General features: G+C 38.7%; 1 protein-coding gene across 2 annotated transcripts in view; it reads left to right on the top strand.

The window, feature by feature from the left end:
- The first annotated feature begins 763 nt into the window (after positions 1 to 763).
- The window catches only part of LOC121862265 (leucine-rich repeat protein 1-like), a 53665-nt gene continuing 38698 nt past the window's right edge, over positions 764 to 15730 (top strand). Inside the window, exons 1-5 of one of the 2 annotated variants that reach the window (XM_042360376.1) lie at positions 774 to 1090; positions 4204 to 4336; positions 5729 to 5892; positions 7935 to 8165; positions 13304 to 13416. In XM_042360376.1, coding sequence (XP_042216310.1) covers positions 908 to 1090; positions 4204 to 4336; positions 5729 to 5892; positions 7935 to 8165; positions 13304 to 13416 — 824 coding nt within the window. In that variant the 5' untranslated portion in view covers positions 774 to 907. Of the gene's footprint in view, positions 1091 to 4203; positions 4337 to 5728; positions 5893 to 7934; positions 8166 to 13303; positions 13417 to 15730 lie in introns of both variants that reach the window. The other variant, XM_042360377.1, reaches the window with a different exon arrangement.

The raw sequence follows: 15730 nt of genomic DNA, 5'->3' as shown, positions 1-15730 counted from the left end.
GGTCAGGGAATATTTTGAATGTAAACTTCATATATTTTGCACAAAAGATAAAATATTTGCTTTGTGTAAACCAAATTATTACATTAGATCTAAAATTTGTATGTCTAATGCAAAATCCATGATGTTTATATTCAAAATGATCATCATATTGTAAGAATTCCAGCAATGTAAATTATATTCTGGCCGGGTAATTTGTATGAATTTTATGAGCTAAAACATATATCTTCAGTAAATAAACAAAGAAATATTCTTCAAGGACACTATCTGTCAATCAAAATACTCGCCCTAGCTGGGTCGGTCCCTCCCTCCCTACCAGAGAAGCTTTGGGAGAAAATAGTATATTTACATTTTTAGTAATAAATAATAACTCAGACTAAAGTTAGGATAATATAATTGACATTTCTGGATTCCTTGCAGGTCAGGGAATATTTTGAATGTAAACTTCATATATTTTGCACAAAAGATAAAATACTTGCTTTGTGTAAACCAAATTATTACATTAGATCTAAAATTTGTATGTCTAATGCAAAATCCATGATGTTTATATTCAAAATGATCATCATATTGTAAGAATTCCAGCAATGTAAATTATATTCTGGCCGGGTAATTTGTATGAATTTTATGAGCTAAATAAAAAAAAAAATTATACTTCACCGCGTATATGAGTAGATGCACCGCGGAAAGTGAAAGTCCGGTTCTGGCAAGGTACCGCGTAAATGAGAAATCGCGGAAAGTGAAACCGTGTAAAGCGGGGTAATACTGTATATTATTATTTCTTTGCAAATGATTTTAATTGTGAACTATAGTGGTCCGAGATGGGCCGAGTTGGAGGTGCACCATATTTATGATGTGTTTCCACTCATTATGACAAGGATCAAATGTCTGCAGGTAATATTTCGGTACGAAAATGAGGATTAATTGTGAAGTTCAGGTAAACAATCGTAAGTTACCATCCCTGAACATCAGCAATAAGAGAGGTGGGACGCGATCTTCACTAGGCATTGGTCGCCACCCTGGGTCCAAGGCGGATGTGTCGAGTCTCTTCATTCATTTATGTACAGCACAACACAAGCTAGGCACAAAATATAAGGTAATCACAGTTCTAATTTCTTTTTCTCTATATTTTTATAAAAAAAATTTAATTATTGACGACTGACCCTCCGGCGATTTAGCATAGTAAACAATTATAAAAAGGCCGCAATTTAACTGTGTTCTATAGAGTACATTGTCGTAGTTTGTGCATTTTTTTTTTTTTTTTACAAACCCAACCTTAACCCTAACCTAACATTAACTTAAAACCTACCAAACCTAACTTTAACCTAACCTGACCTTAACATAAAACCGCATCAATTACCCCCAAGAAGACAAAGAAATGCGAACTTTAGGCGCCTAAATATCTACCAAACAAAGTATTTGCACAAGAGATGATTATCATGTCAGTTCTCACTGATGAAAATAGAGAAAGAAAATAGACGCCCAAACAAATAACTCGTTGGCAGGTCAGTCGTCAATATTAATCAAATTTTATCTCATTATTGTGACAGTTACCTGACTAAAGAATTCCATACTACCATAATGTCCCATCTATCATTACTTTGATGAATTGAGTACAGTAAAAGTCCAAAAATCTGGATGCCAGAAATCCGGACCACCCGAGAATCCGGACTTTTCGAAAACTTTCAAACTTTTTAAATTTAGCGGGCTTTTGTGGGTTATGTGAATGAATGGAGTAGCTTTAAAAAAATTAATTTACATTATTCTAATAATAAAAGTAATTGTAAACTATAGGTAGCTAATTTTGTTAGTTTTGTAATTAGCTTGTCCTGAAATGTAAAATTTGAGGCACTATAAATCTTTTGTGTGTATGTGTGCATGCGTGAACGCCACAGCTACACAGCGACAACAAGCTACCACGCGATCGCCACTTTAAAACAAGCAATCAAACTGTGACAATGTATGTAATTTTGAGTCCTACTCTTCCCATTTACAGAGTACAAGCCCATAATAATGGCTCCTAAAGTAGATAAACTTCGTTGTGTGAAGGGAAAGAAGAACACATTGAAATTGAGTGACAAACTTGAAATAATTAAGAAACTAGAACGTGGTATGAGCAATGCTGTTCTAATGGACCATACGACATTGGAAAGTCAACAATTTATGATATAAAAAAGGCAAAGAATAAAATTCTAGAATTCACAATAAAATTGCTGAAAGAAAAAGTTTACATCGGCTCAAATTAAAAAATCTTTATAAAGTGTTGCACGAATGGTTTTTGTTAAAACGATCAGAAGGTATGGCAATTTCTGGGCCGATGCTTATTGCCAAAGCAAAGTCTTTTAAGGAGCAAATGAACATTGAATCAGAGTGCGCATTTAGTGATGGATGGCTTAGGAATTTCAAGACTCGTCGTGGTATTAGACAGTTAGATATTGCTGGAGAAAGACAATCGGCTGATACACAAGCAGCAACAAAATACAGTGCTACATTTGAACAAATTGTAAATGACTATGATCTCACAGCCGATCAAGTTTATAATGCTGATGAAACAGGAGTTTACTGGAAGTGTTTGGACCACAAAAACTTTGGCTGGAAACCAAGAACGAAATGCAACAGAGTTTAAGCTTAATAAGGAAATATTAACCGTTTTTGTATGTGCTAATGCTTCAGGTCAGCATAAAATTAAGCTTTTGGTGATTGGCAAATTTAAGCGCCCACGGGCCTTTAAAGGAACTGTGCACTTGCCTGTGACCTATGCAGCCCAACAGAGTGCTTGATGGACAAAGACATATTTCGTGATTGGTTTGTTCACGATTTTGTTCCATCAGTTGGTCAGAACTTAAGGAAATTGGGGAAGCCTGCAAATACAAAGTGCCTGCTGCTTCTCGACAACTGTAGGGCCCACCCGCATGAATCAAAATTAGTGTCTGATTGCGGGAATATTTCTGCATGTTACTTGCCACCAAACGTAACATCATTGATTCAACCCATGGATCAAGGAGACATTAGGAACTTTAAATGTCACTATAAAAATGATTTTATGACGAAAATGATGAATAAGAATGTCAACCCTACAGAATTTCAAAGAAGTTTTACGATCAAGGATGCAATATTTTCACTCGTGAATGCATGGAATGCAGTCAAGCCTGAAACACTTTTAAGAGCGTGGCGAAAGTTGTGGCCGAAAGTGATGTTTGCAGATCTAGAGTGTGATCAAGACAAAGATTTTGAAGGATTCCACATAAAGCAGAGGGCATCTGAAGTGCAAGAACTGATGGAGACTGTTAAATTATCTCTGGAAGACAACCCTCTACGCAAGCTTAATGCTGCTGACATAGAAGAGTGGATACACATTGACGATGATATTGAAGTTGCAGCCACTTTCACTGATTAAGAAATCATTCAAAGCATTTCAACTTCTGAGAAGATAGAAGAGAATTGTTCAGAAGAATCTGGTGAAGAAGACGATAAAGTTGAATAAAAGATATCTTGGGCTACTGCAGAAAAGTGCATTGAAACGATTATTAAATTTGTGGAACAGAACCATAGCTTCAGTCTTCAAGACGTCATGCATGCACACATGGTGCAGAATAATCTTATCACAAAGAAATTACAAAGTCGTAAACAAGGTGATATCCGAAAGTGTTTAAAGAAAGCAGTGTCAAGCAGTGCAGCAGATGCAGCACGTGTTCCATCCACAAGCAGTGCAGCAGACGATACAGAAGTCGTGGAAATGAACGAATAAATATTTATTTGTTGTTTTGTACTTTGTATTTATAGGAAAATGCTTCGTTAATATACTACAAATAAATAATCAATTTGTATAAAATAAATTCTGCTTTCATTTGTTTACTGTATTTTTATTTTACAATGTTCATTTTTAAACATGATTTCAAGCATTACACGCCCCCTTTTTCGTAGTGAAAAATGTTTGTTTACATTTTTGTCAAGTGTTGACTTTATTTTTCTTTAAAACTGCTCGTTTTGATAAATGAAGCATGCTGTATTTGATAATGAATAAACTATCAAAATGTACCTGTTCATCTCTTCTTTATTCCTCCTTAAATTTGAATTTTAAAAGTACTGCCTGAGAATCCAGAAAATCCGAAAATCCGGACCGACCCAATCCCCCGAGCAGTCTGGATTTTTGGACTTCTACTGTATTTATTTAAATTGTTATATTTTGTATTGTGTTTCATATTTCAGGTTGGTGGGAATATTGAGGCTGTGTTTACAAAATTTGTCGCAGAAGGTAAATTTACAATTCGTTTCAAGGAACCATCGCATGACCTCTGTGTGAAAGCTGACCCAGTGTTGGCTAAAACATTCTTACAAACATGTGAGTTATATAGTTACCAGTACCTATGATGTGACTAAACTACTTGCTGGCAACATGTGCATTCATTTTACATCAGTTACATTATGCCCTAACCTATACTATCCTATAAACAGGCATTAATTTATTTGTGTTACACTTAGAGCAACAGACGAGATCTTTTAGCTTGTCTCACTGCTGCTGAGATACAAACTGTGTTGAACAGTGATCATGTAAGCTGTCTTTCTTAAAGTACTCTACTGAGGTGAGGTGTGTGTAGGTATGTAGAGATAAGCCCCTGACTGGTGGGAGGTGATTCGGGTATTATTTTAGTTTCGGTCATCTGGGGAATTGGTTAGGGTACATTAGGTTAGGTTATGTTGGTTTGTTTGGATATCTAAATACAGGGATGACTGAAACTAAAATTTTACTGTGATTAGAATTCTTCTCTTTTTGAAGAATATATTGTGTGTATGTGAGGATAATGAAGATGACCTCCGTCACTATACTGTACAGTACTATGCAGTACTTTTGTACTGTACTGTACAGGTGCTTCCATTTACTACTTTTGCACATTAATATGGGATGACTGATTAATGGCTTGTGGGGGAACTTTTTTGCTTAACTTTTGCTCACCTGTGATTTGTGGGGTAAACAAGTCTCATTTATCTAATAAAAAAATGATTGATATTACCACATTAGCACACTTGATTTTTATGAAAAGTAACGTATCTTGTGAAAAATGGTGTAAAGGCGGCAGTACACTGGGCTCTTTTCCTCCCAACATGTTTGGCAAACACGGTTCGGTCAGCAAAACAAAGAGATGTTTGCGTCAGACTGGGATGTTTTGTTGGCGCGCCTGCCCAATGCAATGAATACAACAAAAAAGCATCTAGACGCGGTTCGCCATAGGTCCTGTTACTACAGTTGAGGCTTTGCAGGATTGTGCTATAGTTCTTCTATTGCTGAAGCAAGTGAGGCATCTGCAAAAGCTAAAGAAAATACAATGGGTGTGTCGTGAATTTTCTTTAAAAGTGGGGTCGGCTGCCTGGTTAAAGAAGACCCTGAATAATGATTTATAAAACTAAAGAAGTTTGAAAGTGACGAATAAATAGAAACATGTCACCATTTTATGTGTTATATTTTAAATTATTATTGTTTCATGATTTATTTCAATTTTTACTTGAATATTCAACACCTAATATGAAGCTCATTTGTGCACTAACCCAGCAAGCAAAGCTCGCTGCCAAACCGCTGTCCATTTCTCGCAACAGCCAAAATCCTCCTGCTTGCTGGGCCATCAGGCCAGCGACCAGCAAAACGGGCAACATGCTTGGAGGAAAGTGCCCAGTGTGCCGCCTTAATTCAGATTTATGAATGATGGCTAAAGGAATATTGACACATTTTTCCTCTCAGTAAAGCAAGGAATCCAGAATAAAGATATTGAGAAGCTACGACTCTCCAACCTTAATCCGGTGAAGCAAAGCCAAGTTGAAAAACCGATGACAAAACTGATCATTAGAAGTAAACAAGAATATCCAATTACAACGGCTTTCCCCTACTCTCTGGAAATACTCAAGGTAAGATACTGCTCTCACTGACTCACCTTTATCTTATGAAGGCTAGATTATTATGGGACATTTCAAATACTGTAACTTCTTTTTCTTATATCTTGTCTCCATTGATACTCCTTCAGTGTTTTATCTGCCTCTTTAATGTATTATACTGTACCTGTACTGTATTATGAGGGTTGGGTGGACAGTACCAGTGGAGGAGAGTTATGTCACGTGAAATATTTTGGGTGTTTGTTTTGAACTATGTTGAAATGATTTTACGGTGTAGTGTGTGTGTGTGTGCAGTAGGAGAGAGACATGTAAGAAAGACAGTGCCTTCTTTTTGTCTTTCCTTTATTAGGTTAACATACAGTACAGTACAGTGTAGCTTTAGCGTGATGAGATCTCGCACTAAGGATGGAGGTGAGAAGGGAAACTCTCAATGGCCTTTTCTATAAAATATATTATATGTACAATGCAGTGCTAGGGAGTTGCTGTGTGGTGAGGAGCTTGTTGAGAGGAGGTCTTGTCTGTTTGAGAGCGTTGAGTAAAATCCTCTTCACGGCGAGGCTGGGGGTATTTATACGATTCTGTCGGAAGTGAGCGGCGCTGCTGGCCAATCACCGCGCAGTCCGAAAGCTAGGCTTGGGCTGAGAAATTTGCCGCTGGGTCGGCTGGTCAGCGACAAAACGGCAGTTGGCAGTTGTAGGGGAGAGTGTCCACAACAACAGTATATATATATATATATATATATATATATATATATATATATATATATATATATATATATATATATATATATATATATATATATATATATATATATATATATATATATATATATATATATATATATATATATATATATATATATATATATATATATATATATATATATATATATATATATATATATATATATATATATATATGACCTCGGTTAACGTAATTTCGATTAACGAACTGCCTTCCATAAGGATCTTCAATTCGGTTAACGAAAAAAAATTCGCTTAACGAACTTCTTACGAACCGACCTCAACATGTTTTCGCTTGCACTGACCGGGCAACCAGCTTTAGTATCAGTCCGCCAATACATTAATCGGTTCTAGGGCTTAAATTCCTTACTATTTTTGTAAATATCAAGAAGTTTATACTATTCAATAATTTTAAAAGTTTAATATTCAATTTTTTAGTCATTTTAACAATTATTGAACGAAATTGAAGGTAAAGTGACTAGTTTAATGCGCGGCATCCAGCCTCTTAACACAGCAAACAGGCGTCAGTCTCTCTCTGTTTTCACTGGAGGTAACATCTTGCTTGAGACTCTCTTCAACTAAATGCTTTTTTTCTGTGTTTCCAAGCAAATTATTGGTCATTTTGAAATATATTTTATATATTGACAATATATAATGCAGTGCAGCATTGATTTAAAGAAAATAATCTTGAATTAAACCAGAGAGCTAAAATTTTATGGGTGAAATGGCACCATGGGGTGACTTCTCTTCCACCCCAATGCCTTCTCTTCTTCCTTCTCCTCCACCCCCATTCCCATTCTATCCATCATCATCATCATCATCATCCAGGAGCCTTCTACATACACACCTCAAAGTAAGTGAACTTTTCTACCATTTTTGTTGAATTTTGGAAATTTTCGGTGAGCTGGAACCAATTTCCCAAAGACCCATTGATTCGGTTAACGAACTTTTCGGTTAACGAACGACCTTCTGGAACGGATTGAGTTCGTTAACCGAAACTACTATATATATAGATATATATATATAGATATATATATAGATATATATATAGATATATATATAGATATATATATAGATATATATATAGATATATATATATATATATATATATATAGATATATATATAGATATATATATATAGATATAGATATAGATATAGATATAGATATATATATATATATATATATATATATATATATATATATATATATATATATATATATATATATATATATATATATATATATATATAAGTGAAAGATGATTTTCTAGAGCTTATGTAATAAATTACTGTTTTATTTTCTGTTGTTTCAGGTAAATAATGTCGAGTTAAACAGAGTAGAGAAGCGCATCATTAAACTGAAGAAACTGAAGAGCCTCGATTTAAGTCATAACACTATTAAGGAGTTGCCAGCGACCATAAGTGTGATGTGTTGTCTGACTGAGCTTCACCTTTCCTTCAACCACATCCCTAACATCAGTCCCCAGGTGTTTACAGGCAGACTCTCCCACACCCTTCACCTGCTTGATTTATCTTACAATGGTGTAAGTTTTCTCAGTTTAATTATTTACACCTGTCTTGGTTACTGGGCTGTGTTGTTGTTTGCTCGTGAAGACCTTCCATTTCGTTGGTTACCTGCATGAAAGTCTCCTTATACTGTATCAGGGCCGCTTTCTCCACTGGGTAAAAGGGGCAGGTGTCTAGAGGCTCACTGTGGTGTCCATGTGGGGTATAATATGTCCTAAGCTTCCTAAAATAACAATGAACAGCAGTATTTAAACATAAAAATATCCATTTTCACTTCAGAATATTATTATTATTATTATTATTATTATTATTATTATTATTATAATTATATTATTATTTTTAATTATTATTATTATTATTGTTATTATTATTATATCATGTCCACAGAACAATGACTAAAAGAACATTTTCATGGAATAACAAAACCATGATTCAAAGTTTTGGCAGAGGACTGTGTCAGGTAGGTGCCCACCCGGGCACAGGTCATCGACCTGCAAGGAGGCCTAGGGGGTGAAAAAATACGAGAAAAAAAAGATTATATTAATCTATGCCACAAAGATGCCAGAAAACCAGCTTTTTGAAGTAAGACAGATTGTATGAGTAGGGAAACATGGAAGAAGGCAAAGCATTCCACAGTTTGGCTGTGTGAGGAAAGAAGGATGTACTATAACGGGCTATTCTAGTTGTGACCGACATCCACAGAGAAATGGTGGGCACCGCGGGCAAGACAAGTGTTACGAGCCCACGGCCTTGCCGGTGGTACACAGGATCCCAAATCCACCAAACATTGCCCGTTAAAGTACGTGTAAAAGAGAGAGGGTCAAGCAACATTGCAGCGAAGAGAAAGGGAAGGGAGATTATCAACTAAAGGAGGAGAGTCAATAAGACGAAATGTCTTTGATTCCACCCTATCTAACAGTTGGACAGAAGAAGAGCCATGTTAGGATGAATGAATCCCTTATAAACTTGAAGCAACTGTTCAAGAGTGAATTAGCTACGGCATTTGTACAGCATTCCCAGCTTTCGGGAGGCAGCTTTAACATTGTTATGGATGTGTTGCTTCCATGACATATTAGAGGAAATGGTGAGGCCTAGCCTATCTATTTTAGAATTTGACAGAATGATTGCATCCTGAAATGTGATTAGTGGGAGGTCATCTAATTTGGAAATTGTAATTGGTAAATACTGAGTTTTTTTTACTAATGAATTTAACCAAGTTTCTATCGGCTCTAGAGACAGATCTAGTTTGACAATTAGGGGAAAGGGAAAAATGTGAAGGAGAGTGAAGAGTTGAATCATCAGCGTGAGAGATCGATCCCTCGACAACAACTGCCATGGATCGGTTGTTAATGTAGCGGGAAATTAGAGAACAAAGTGGGGGAGAAACCATAAGAGGGAAATTTAGAAAACAAAGACTTGAGACTTACCCTGTCAAATGCTTTGGAGATGTCGAGAGCCACAACGAAATTTTTCCCATAATCCATAAGAGAGGATGACCAAAGATGGGTGCAGTAGGAGAGCAGATCACCAGTAGATCTCGGGTGAAAGCCATACTGGTGATCCAACAAAAGAGAAAGGCGTTCACGGTGACAGAAAATTATAGTTTAAGATAGTTTTAAAACTCTTAGAGAGGGATGAAGTTAGGGCAATGGGGCAATAGTTAGAGGGATTGGAATGGTCATCCTTCTCTGGGATGAGCTGAACCGAGGCATGCTTCCAAGAAGAAGGAAAAGTTTGGGTTTTGAGGTAAAGGCGAAAGAGGCTAGCAAGCACAGGGGCTAGAATTTGAGCAACCTCCCTAAGAACACAAGGGGGTATTCTGTCCAGTCCATGTGCCTTACTCACATCCAACCTGGATAGCACACAAGCAACCCTGCAAGTGGAGATTATAGGAAAGTGCATAGGTTCAGTAGGGGGAGCAGGGGTAGGAGGGATAGAGTTGAAAATTGTCTAAGGTGGAATTAGAGGAGAATAAGGTGCCAAAGAGATTGGCTTTGTCAGGGGGGGGAGTTGGCCATAGAGTTATCAGGTCAGAAGAGAGGAGGAAAAGAAGGAATGCAGACGTTATTACAGATGTTTTTGGTTCAGGACCAGAAGGATTTACTGGAAGAAGAGTTAATCAGGACAATGGTCTTTCTTTTTATTAAATTCCGCTTGGCCCTACGAAGAATAGCCTTACAACGATTCCTAGAAGTAATGAAAGAGGAATGGGTAATAGGAGAAAGAGATAGTTTCATAGCTCGATATGCTCTATCTCACCGTACAAGCAAAAGAACAGGAACGATCAAACCATGATTGTAAAGTGAAAGTTTTGGTAGAAGATGGGATAAATGCACTCATAACACCCTGTATAACCCCCCAATGCTGTCAGCACATGCCGAGGCATTCTGAGTGGAAAAGCAACATTCATCCCAAGGAAAGTCGGTGAAGAATTCTCGCAAGGATTGCCAGCTTGCCCTCCGATAGTGCCATAGTTGATGTTTAGTGGGGGGGGTGGGGGGGGTGGGGGAGGTGGTGGTGCCCAGATCCATTTAATAGATATAAGATTGTGATCAGAAGACCCTAAGGGGACAGAAATTGAGTATGAATAGTGTAAGGTAGATGCTGAACAGTACCAGGTAGATGCTGTACAGTATCAGGTAGATACTGTACAGTACCAGGTAGATACTCTACAGTACCAGGTAGATGCTGTACAGTACCAGGTAGATGCTGAACAGTACCAGGTAGATGCTGTACAGTATCAGGTAGATACTGTACAGTACCAGGTAGATACTGTACAGTACCAGGTAGATACTGTACAGTGCAGGGTAGATGCTGTGCAGTACCAGGTAGATACTGTACAGTACGAGGTACATACTGTACAGTACCAGGTACATACTGTACAGTACCAAGTAGATATTGTACAGTGCAGGTTAGATACTGTACAGTGCAGGGTAGATGCTGTACAGTACCAGGTAGATACTGTACAGTACCAGGTAGATACTGTACAGTGCAGGATAGATACTGTACAATAGGGGGCAGTGAAATTTTGCTCAAAGCTGCACTCTTCAGGCATTGTTCCTTATACATATCTAAGACTCCATGCCAAATTTGAAGCTGATATGTCGAGGTTTAGTCTGCCGCATTTTCTACTGAAATTTTTAAATTTACTTACAGTACTAGCCAAACAGCCGCTGTGGCGGTGCAATGTTCTGTTCAGTGTTTATCAACTTTTTTTTCATATCTCTGGCAATGAATATCTCACACATGTGACTCCCAAGACTGGACACGGAAAGCAGATTGCCAAAACTATTCACGAGTTTCTGGTGGAGAAAAATCTAACCCAGCAGCCCATGGTGTGTGTTGGTTGTGATGGAACCAATGTAAATGTAGGATCAGAAAATGGAGTCATTCATCATCTTGAAATGTTACTTGGTCACCCGCTCCATTATTTCATATGTCAGCTTCACGGAAATGAGCTGCCTTTCCGCGCAGTTTTTTATCACTATGATGGTAAACCAAGTGGTCCTGAGCATTGGCGTGGTCCCATTGGAAAGCAGATCAAGGAGTCTTTGTCTGAGCTTCCAGTTGTCGCCTTCCAGCCAGTCAGTTTCCCTGATTTCCCTGTGTTTAATGATGAAGTGGAGAAAGATCTGTCCTGGGATCAGAAATACCTGTATAGGATTTGTAAAGGAGTTATCACAGGTATTGTTGAAGATGACTTGGCTGCTATTGAGCCAGGTCCTCCCTGTGTGTCAAGGTGGAACACCTTATGGAGTAGAATCCTCAGGCTGTATGTAGCAACATCAAGACCCAGCCATGAGTTGAAAAGAATTGTCATTACAATAATAAAGTTCAGTGCTCCAATGTGGTTTTACATCAAGATACACCCTTACGTAACACACGGCTCAAGGAACGTATTCCAGTCCCTGCTATATATGAAACACCTGAATAGTGAGGAGGAGACGATAGTGAAGAAGGCTGTCCAGAGAAATGCATACTTCGCCCACACAGATCAACTTCTTCTTGGTATGTGTGCAGATGAGGACATGACTGTTAGAGAAAAAGCTGTCTCAATGATAAGAAAAATTAGAGAGGAGAATCAGCAAAAGGAAGAATGCACTGGCAGATCTGAAGAGGAGGAGGAAGATTCTGATGCTGCTGTTGACGAGAATTTGTTAAACTATACTGATGAGGAGGGTAAAGATGGAGATGGGAATGAGGATGTGCCTCCTGTAGTCAACATGAGAAAGGTGGTGACTCCGAAACTAAAGTGGCAAGCAAAAAACTATCATTCCATGATTAACTGGAGGAATGAACTCAAGACTGAGCCTCCTTACATTGCTTCTCTGTCAAATCTACAGGTTAATGACATTCTTGAGACACCATTAGTGGTGCCCAAGTGGCCAAACAGCACTCAGGCGGTCGAGAGAGGCATAAAAGTGATGACTGAAGCTTGCACTGAAGTGACGGGATACGAATCGAGAGATGGATATATTAGGCAAAGATTATTGTCTAGGAAAATGATGCCAAGGTTCCGCACAAAAAAGAATTTCAATATGAACTTGTAATGATTTTCTATACGGTGTACCTGTAAAATAACATGTGAATTAAATCGATGTCACCCATGTAAAATTTATCATTATCCTGGAAAACATTAAATGACACCTAATTTTTGGTATACACTAAAAGTTGACAAAAAGTCGTTCGCGATGCGGCAGGGTAAGTATGCATGAAATGGCATGAAATTTTGCACAGGTGTTTGTTACAGCCATACAAACGATGCCTGAAAAGTGCAGCCTGCAGCTCAAATAAAAGTGTTTTTCCCTGCCCCCTACTGTACAGTACCAGGTAGATACTGTACAGTACCAGGCAGATACTGTACAGTACCAGGCAGATACTGTACAGTGCTGTACATCAGTTCCTTGGTTCAAGAAGAGCCATAAAAGGTTGTGAGGACAACTCTTCTGTTTTTAATCATTAAAGTACACAAAGGTTAAAGAGTACTACTGTTGAAGAGGAGATAATTCTTTGTTTTATAAGACAAGATAACTTGATTTAAAGGAATAATGTATTGTTCTATTGTGGACTTGTGACTTACACAGATCACCCCTGGGTTGACTTAGTTCAGGGTAGAGTACAGTATTCTATGTTGTTGTCTTCTCCTTGTGTATAGATGGAGTACCTGCCACACACCTTGGGGCGCTTGTGTAATCTTGTCAGCCTAAAAATTGATGGGAATAAGCTACGCAAACTTCCCGCATCCTTAGGAAAACTCACCCGGATGAAGTAAGGAACTCGAACTTTGTTGAACATTTTATTGTTTTAAGTATATTGAACCAGCTGTCAAGTCCTCACCATAAAGCTCCATCCAAGTGACTCACTTGTATAGTTTAATGTATGAGTGTTGTGTCTCCCTAATGTTCTTCCTTGTGAGAGAAGTATAGTACTATACACTATTTCTTATGTGATTATTAATGATATTATGTACGGTATGTAATATGTAAATAAATTTTGTTGCTGCAGTGAAGCCGTAGAATCTTTCTAATTATTGGTGTCATTAGCTTCAACATTTTTATTTTGAGAGCTGTTGGTGGGAAGAGTCACTGTCCAAGGCTGAACTGACCTTGACAACTTGTATGCCTTCCAAGAATGATTTATTTATAAGCTTGATAAGCTTTCAGGCTTTAAAACCTAGAGAAGTCCAAGACTTAAACAGCTTCTGTTAACCTGACTCAGTGAGAGGAGGTAGTGGATCATCTGTACACACACACACATAAACACACACACACATAAACACACACACACACACACACACACTCACACACACTCACACACTCTTCAGCCTTTATAGGGTAAGGACGTGTGTAGTCACCGCTGACTCGGCCGTGGTCTCTTGACCATGGAGACAGCTGCCAGCCTGGTCTGTCGGGGCTTCCCCTTCCCCATCTCCTCCTCCCCATCTGGATTTATCAACATCCTCCCACCAACAATACAGTGCAAAGATTAACGATCAACCCACAAGTGATAAACAAAAGTGACAATTTCAACTCGAAAGAAAGAAACTACTGTTAAGAGTGACAATCGTGCTTAGCGGTCAATATTGACCTGACGTGGAACTGACACACCCAGGGTCTGCCGTACACTCACCACCACCAACACTGGATGAGAAGCCAAGAAAGACTCAAAACTACATCAGGAGAGAAATGAGGACTCCTTACTCCACCCAGGTGAGGAACTGTGAATTCCTAACTACGTCATACGAGGAACAAAAACTATCTCCAACACCCTGTGTGAGCTGGTGGACCTACCCAGACCACGAGGTGCATCGGCAGCTGTAGTGTGATAGCGGCTTAGCTGTCAGGTACAACGGCCATGAAGACAGTGGGAAGGACTTTGTTGGCGCCGACATCAGGTCACAAGAATGTCTACTGACCAGCTCTGTGTTTCTTATGTTTTGTATTGAAAGCTTAATCAATCAAGTGACCCACTCCCTAATTTCACCATATGTAACCTATCACCTCTGTTCATTGTATATTTTCAGCCTTCGGGCTGCCATGTTATCTTAATAAACCGTTAATTATTATTATTTATTTTTTATGCACACACACACACACACACACACTTTCTCACACACACACACACACACACACACACACACACACACACACACACTATCAAGGCAGCCTCGTACCGATTCTACATACTATAACGACTCAGTTCACTTGGGGCACCCACGCCAGAGCTGAGGACTATCTACAACGCATTTATTCTCCCTAAATAAATGTATGCGTCACCAGCCTAGTCGTCTTCTCTCGACTCTACCCAACGACATCAGCTAGAGAAAGTACAGAAGAGGGCCTGCAGAATCATACTTAGCGCAGACTACTCCACCTACAACAATGCTCTCTCCACCCTGGAAATGCCATCCCTCAGTGACCTCCACCACCACGCACTAGCAGGGTTTGATAGTGGACTATTGCACCATCCTCGTCATCGCCACTTCCTGCCACCGGCAGTCCCCTGCCCACCTCGCGCAGTCCGCCACTGCAACAAAATTCAGCCCATAAGAGCCTGCACTGATAGATATAAGAATAGCACCATCCCATCTATTGTTTATATACTGTACAGCCCTGTAAATGTATTGAGCGTATATTATTATGTCTAAATCGCATGTAAGTTTGTATATCTTCAGCCACCGGCTGCAACTTTATTAATAAACCGTTTAATACAGTCGGCCCTTAACATACGCGGGTTTAGCATACACGGATTTGCAAATACGCGGATTGCCCCGCCGGAGGAATATTCTGTGCATTGAAGTAATTGAAGTACATTCAAATCACGCGCCATTCAACCTGCGCGCGGCACCGAACACAGGACACCGCCCGTTCCCGCAACCTCACACACACACGCATAGCTCTCCCTCACTCAGTCAGTCTCGCTGTAACCATGCTTGTGTTGACATCAGCATTATAGTTGCAAAAATATTACATTTCTGTGAATGTATTATATCAAGCACAGTATGAATATCACTAGTATAACAGTGTTTTAACCGAAAACTATTAAATAAACGAGTAACATATCTTGAACATCGGAAGGTTAG

This window comes from Homarus americanus, unplaced genomic scaffold (assembly GCF_018991925.1).
Source record: "Homarus americanus isolate GMGI-L3 unplaced genomic scaffold, GMGI_Hamer_2.0 scaffold31037, whole genome shotgun sequence".
In the NCBI taxonomy this organism is placed as follows: domain Eukaryota; kingdom Metazoa; phylum Arthropoda; class Malacostraca; order Decapoda; family Nephropidae; genus Homarus; species Homarus americanus.
The sequence above is the reverse complement of the archived record's forward strand: the minus strand, read 5'-3'. Positions and strand labels throughout refer to the sequence as shown.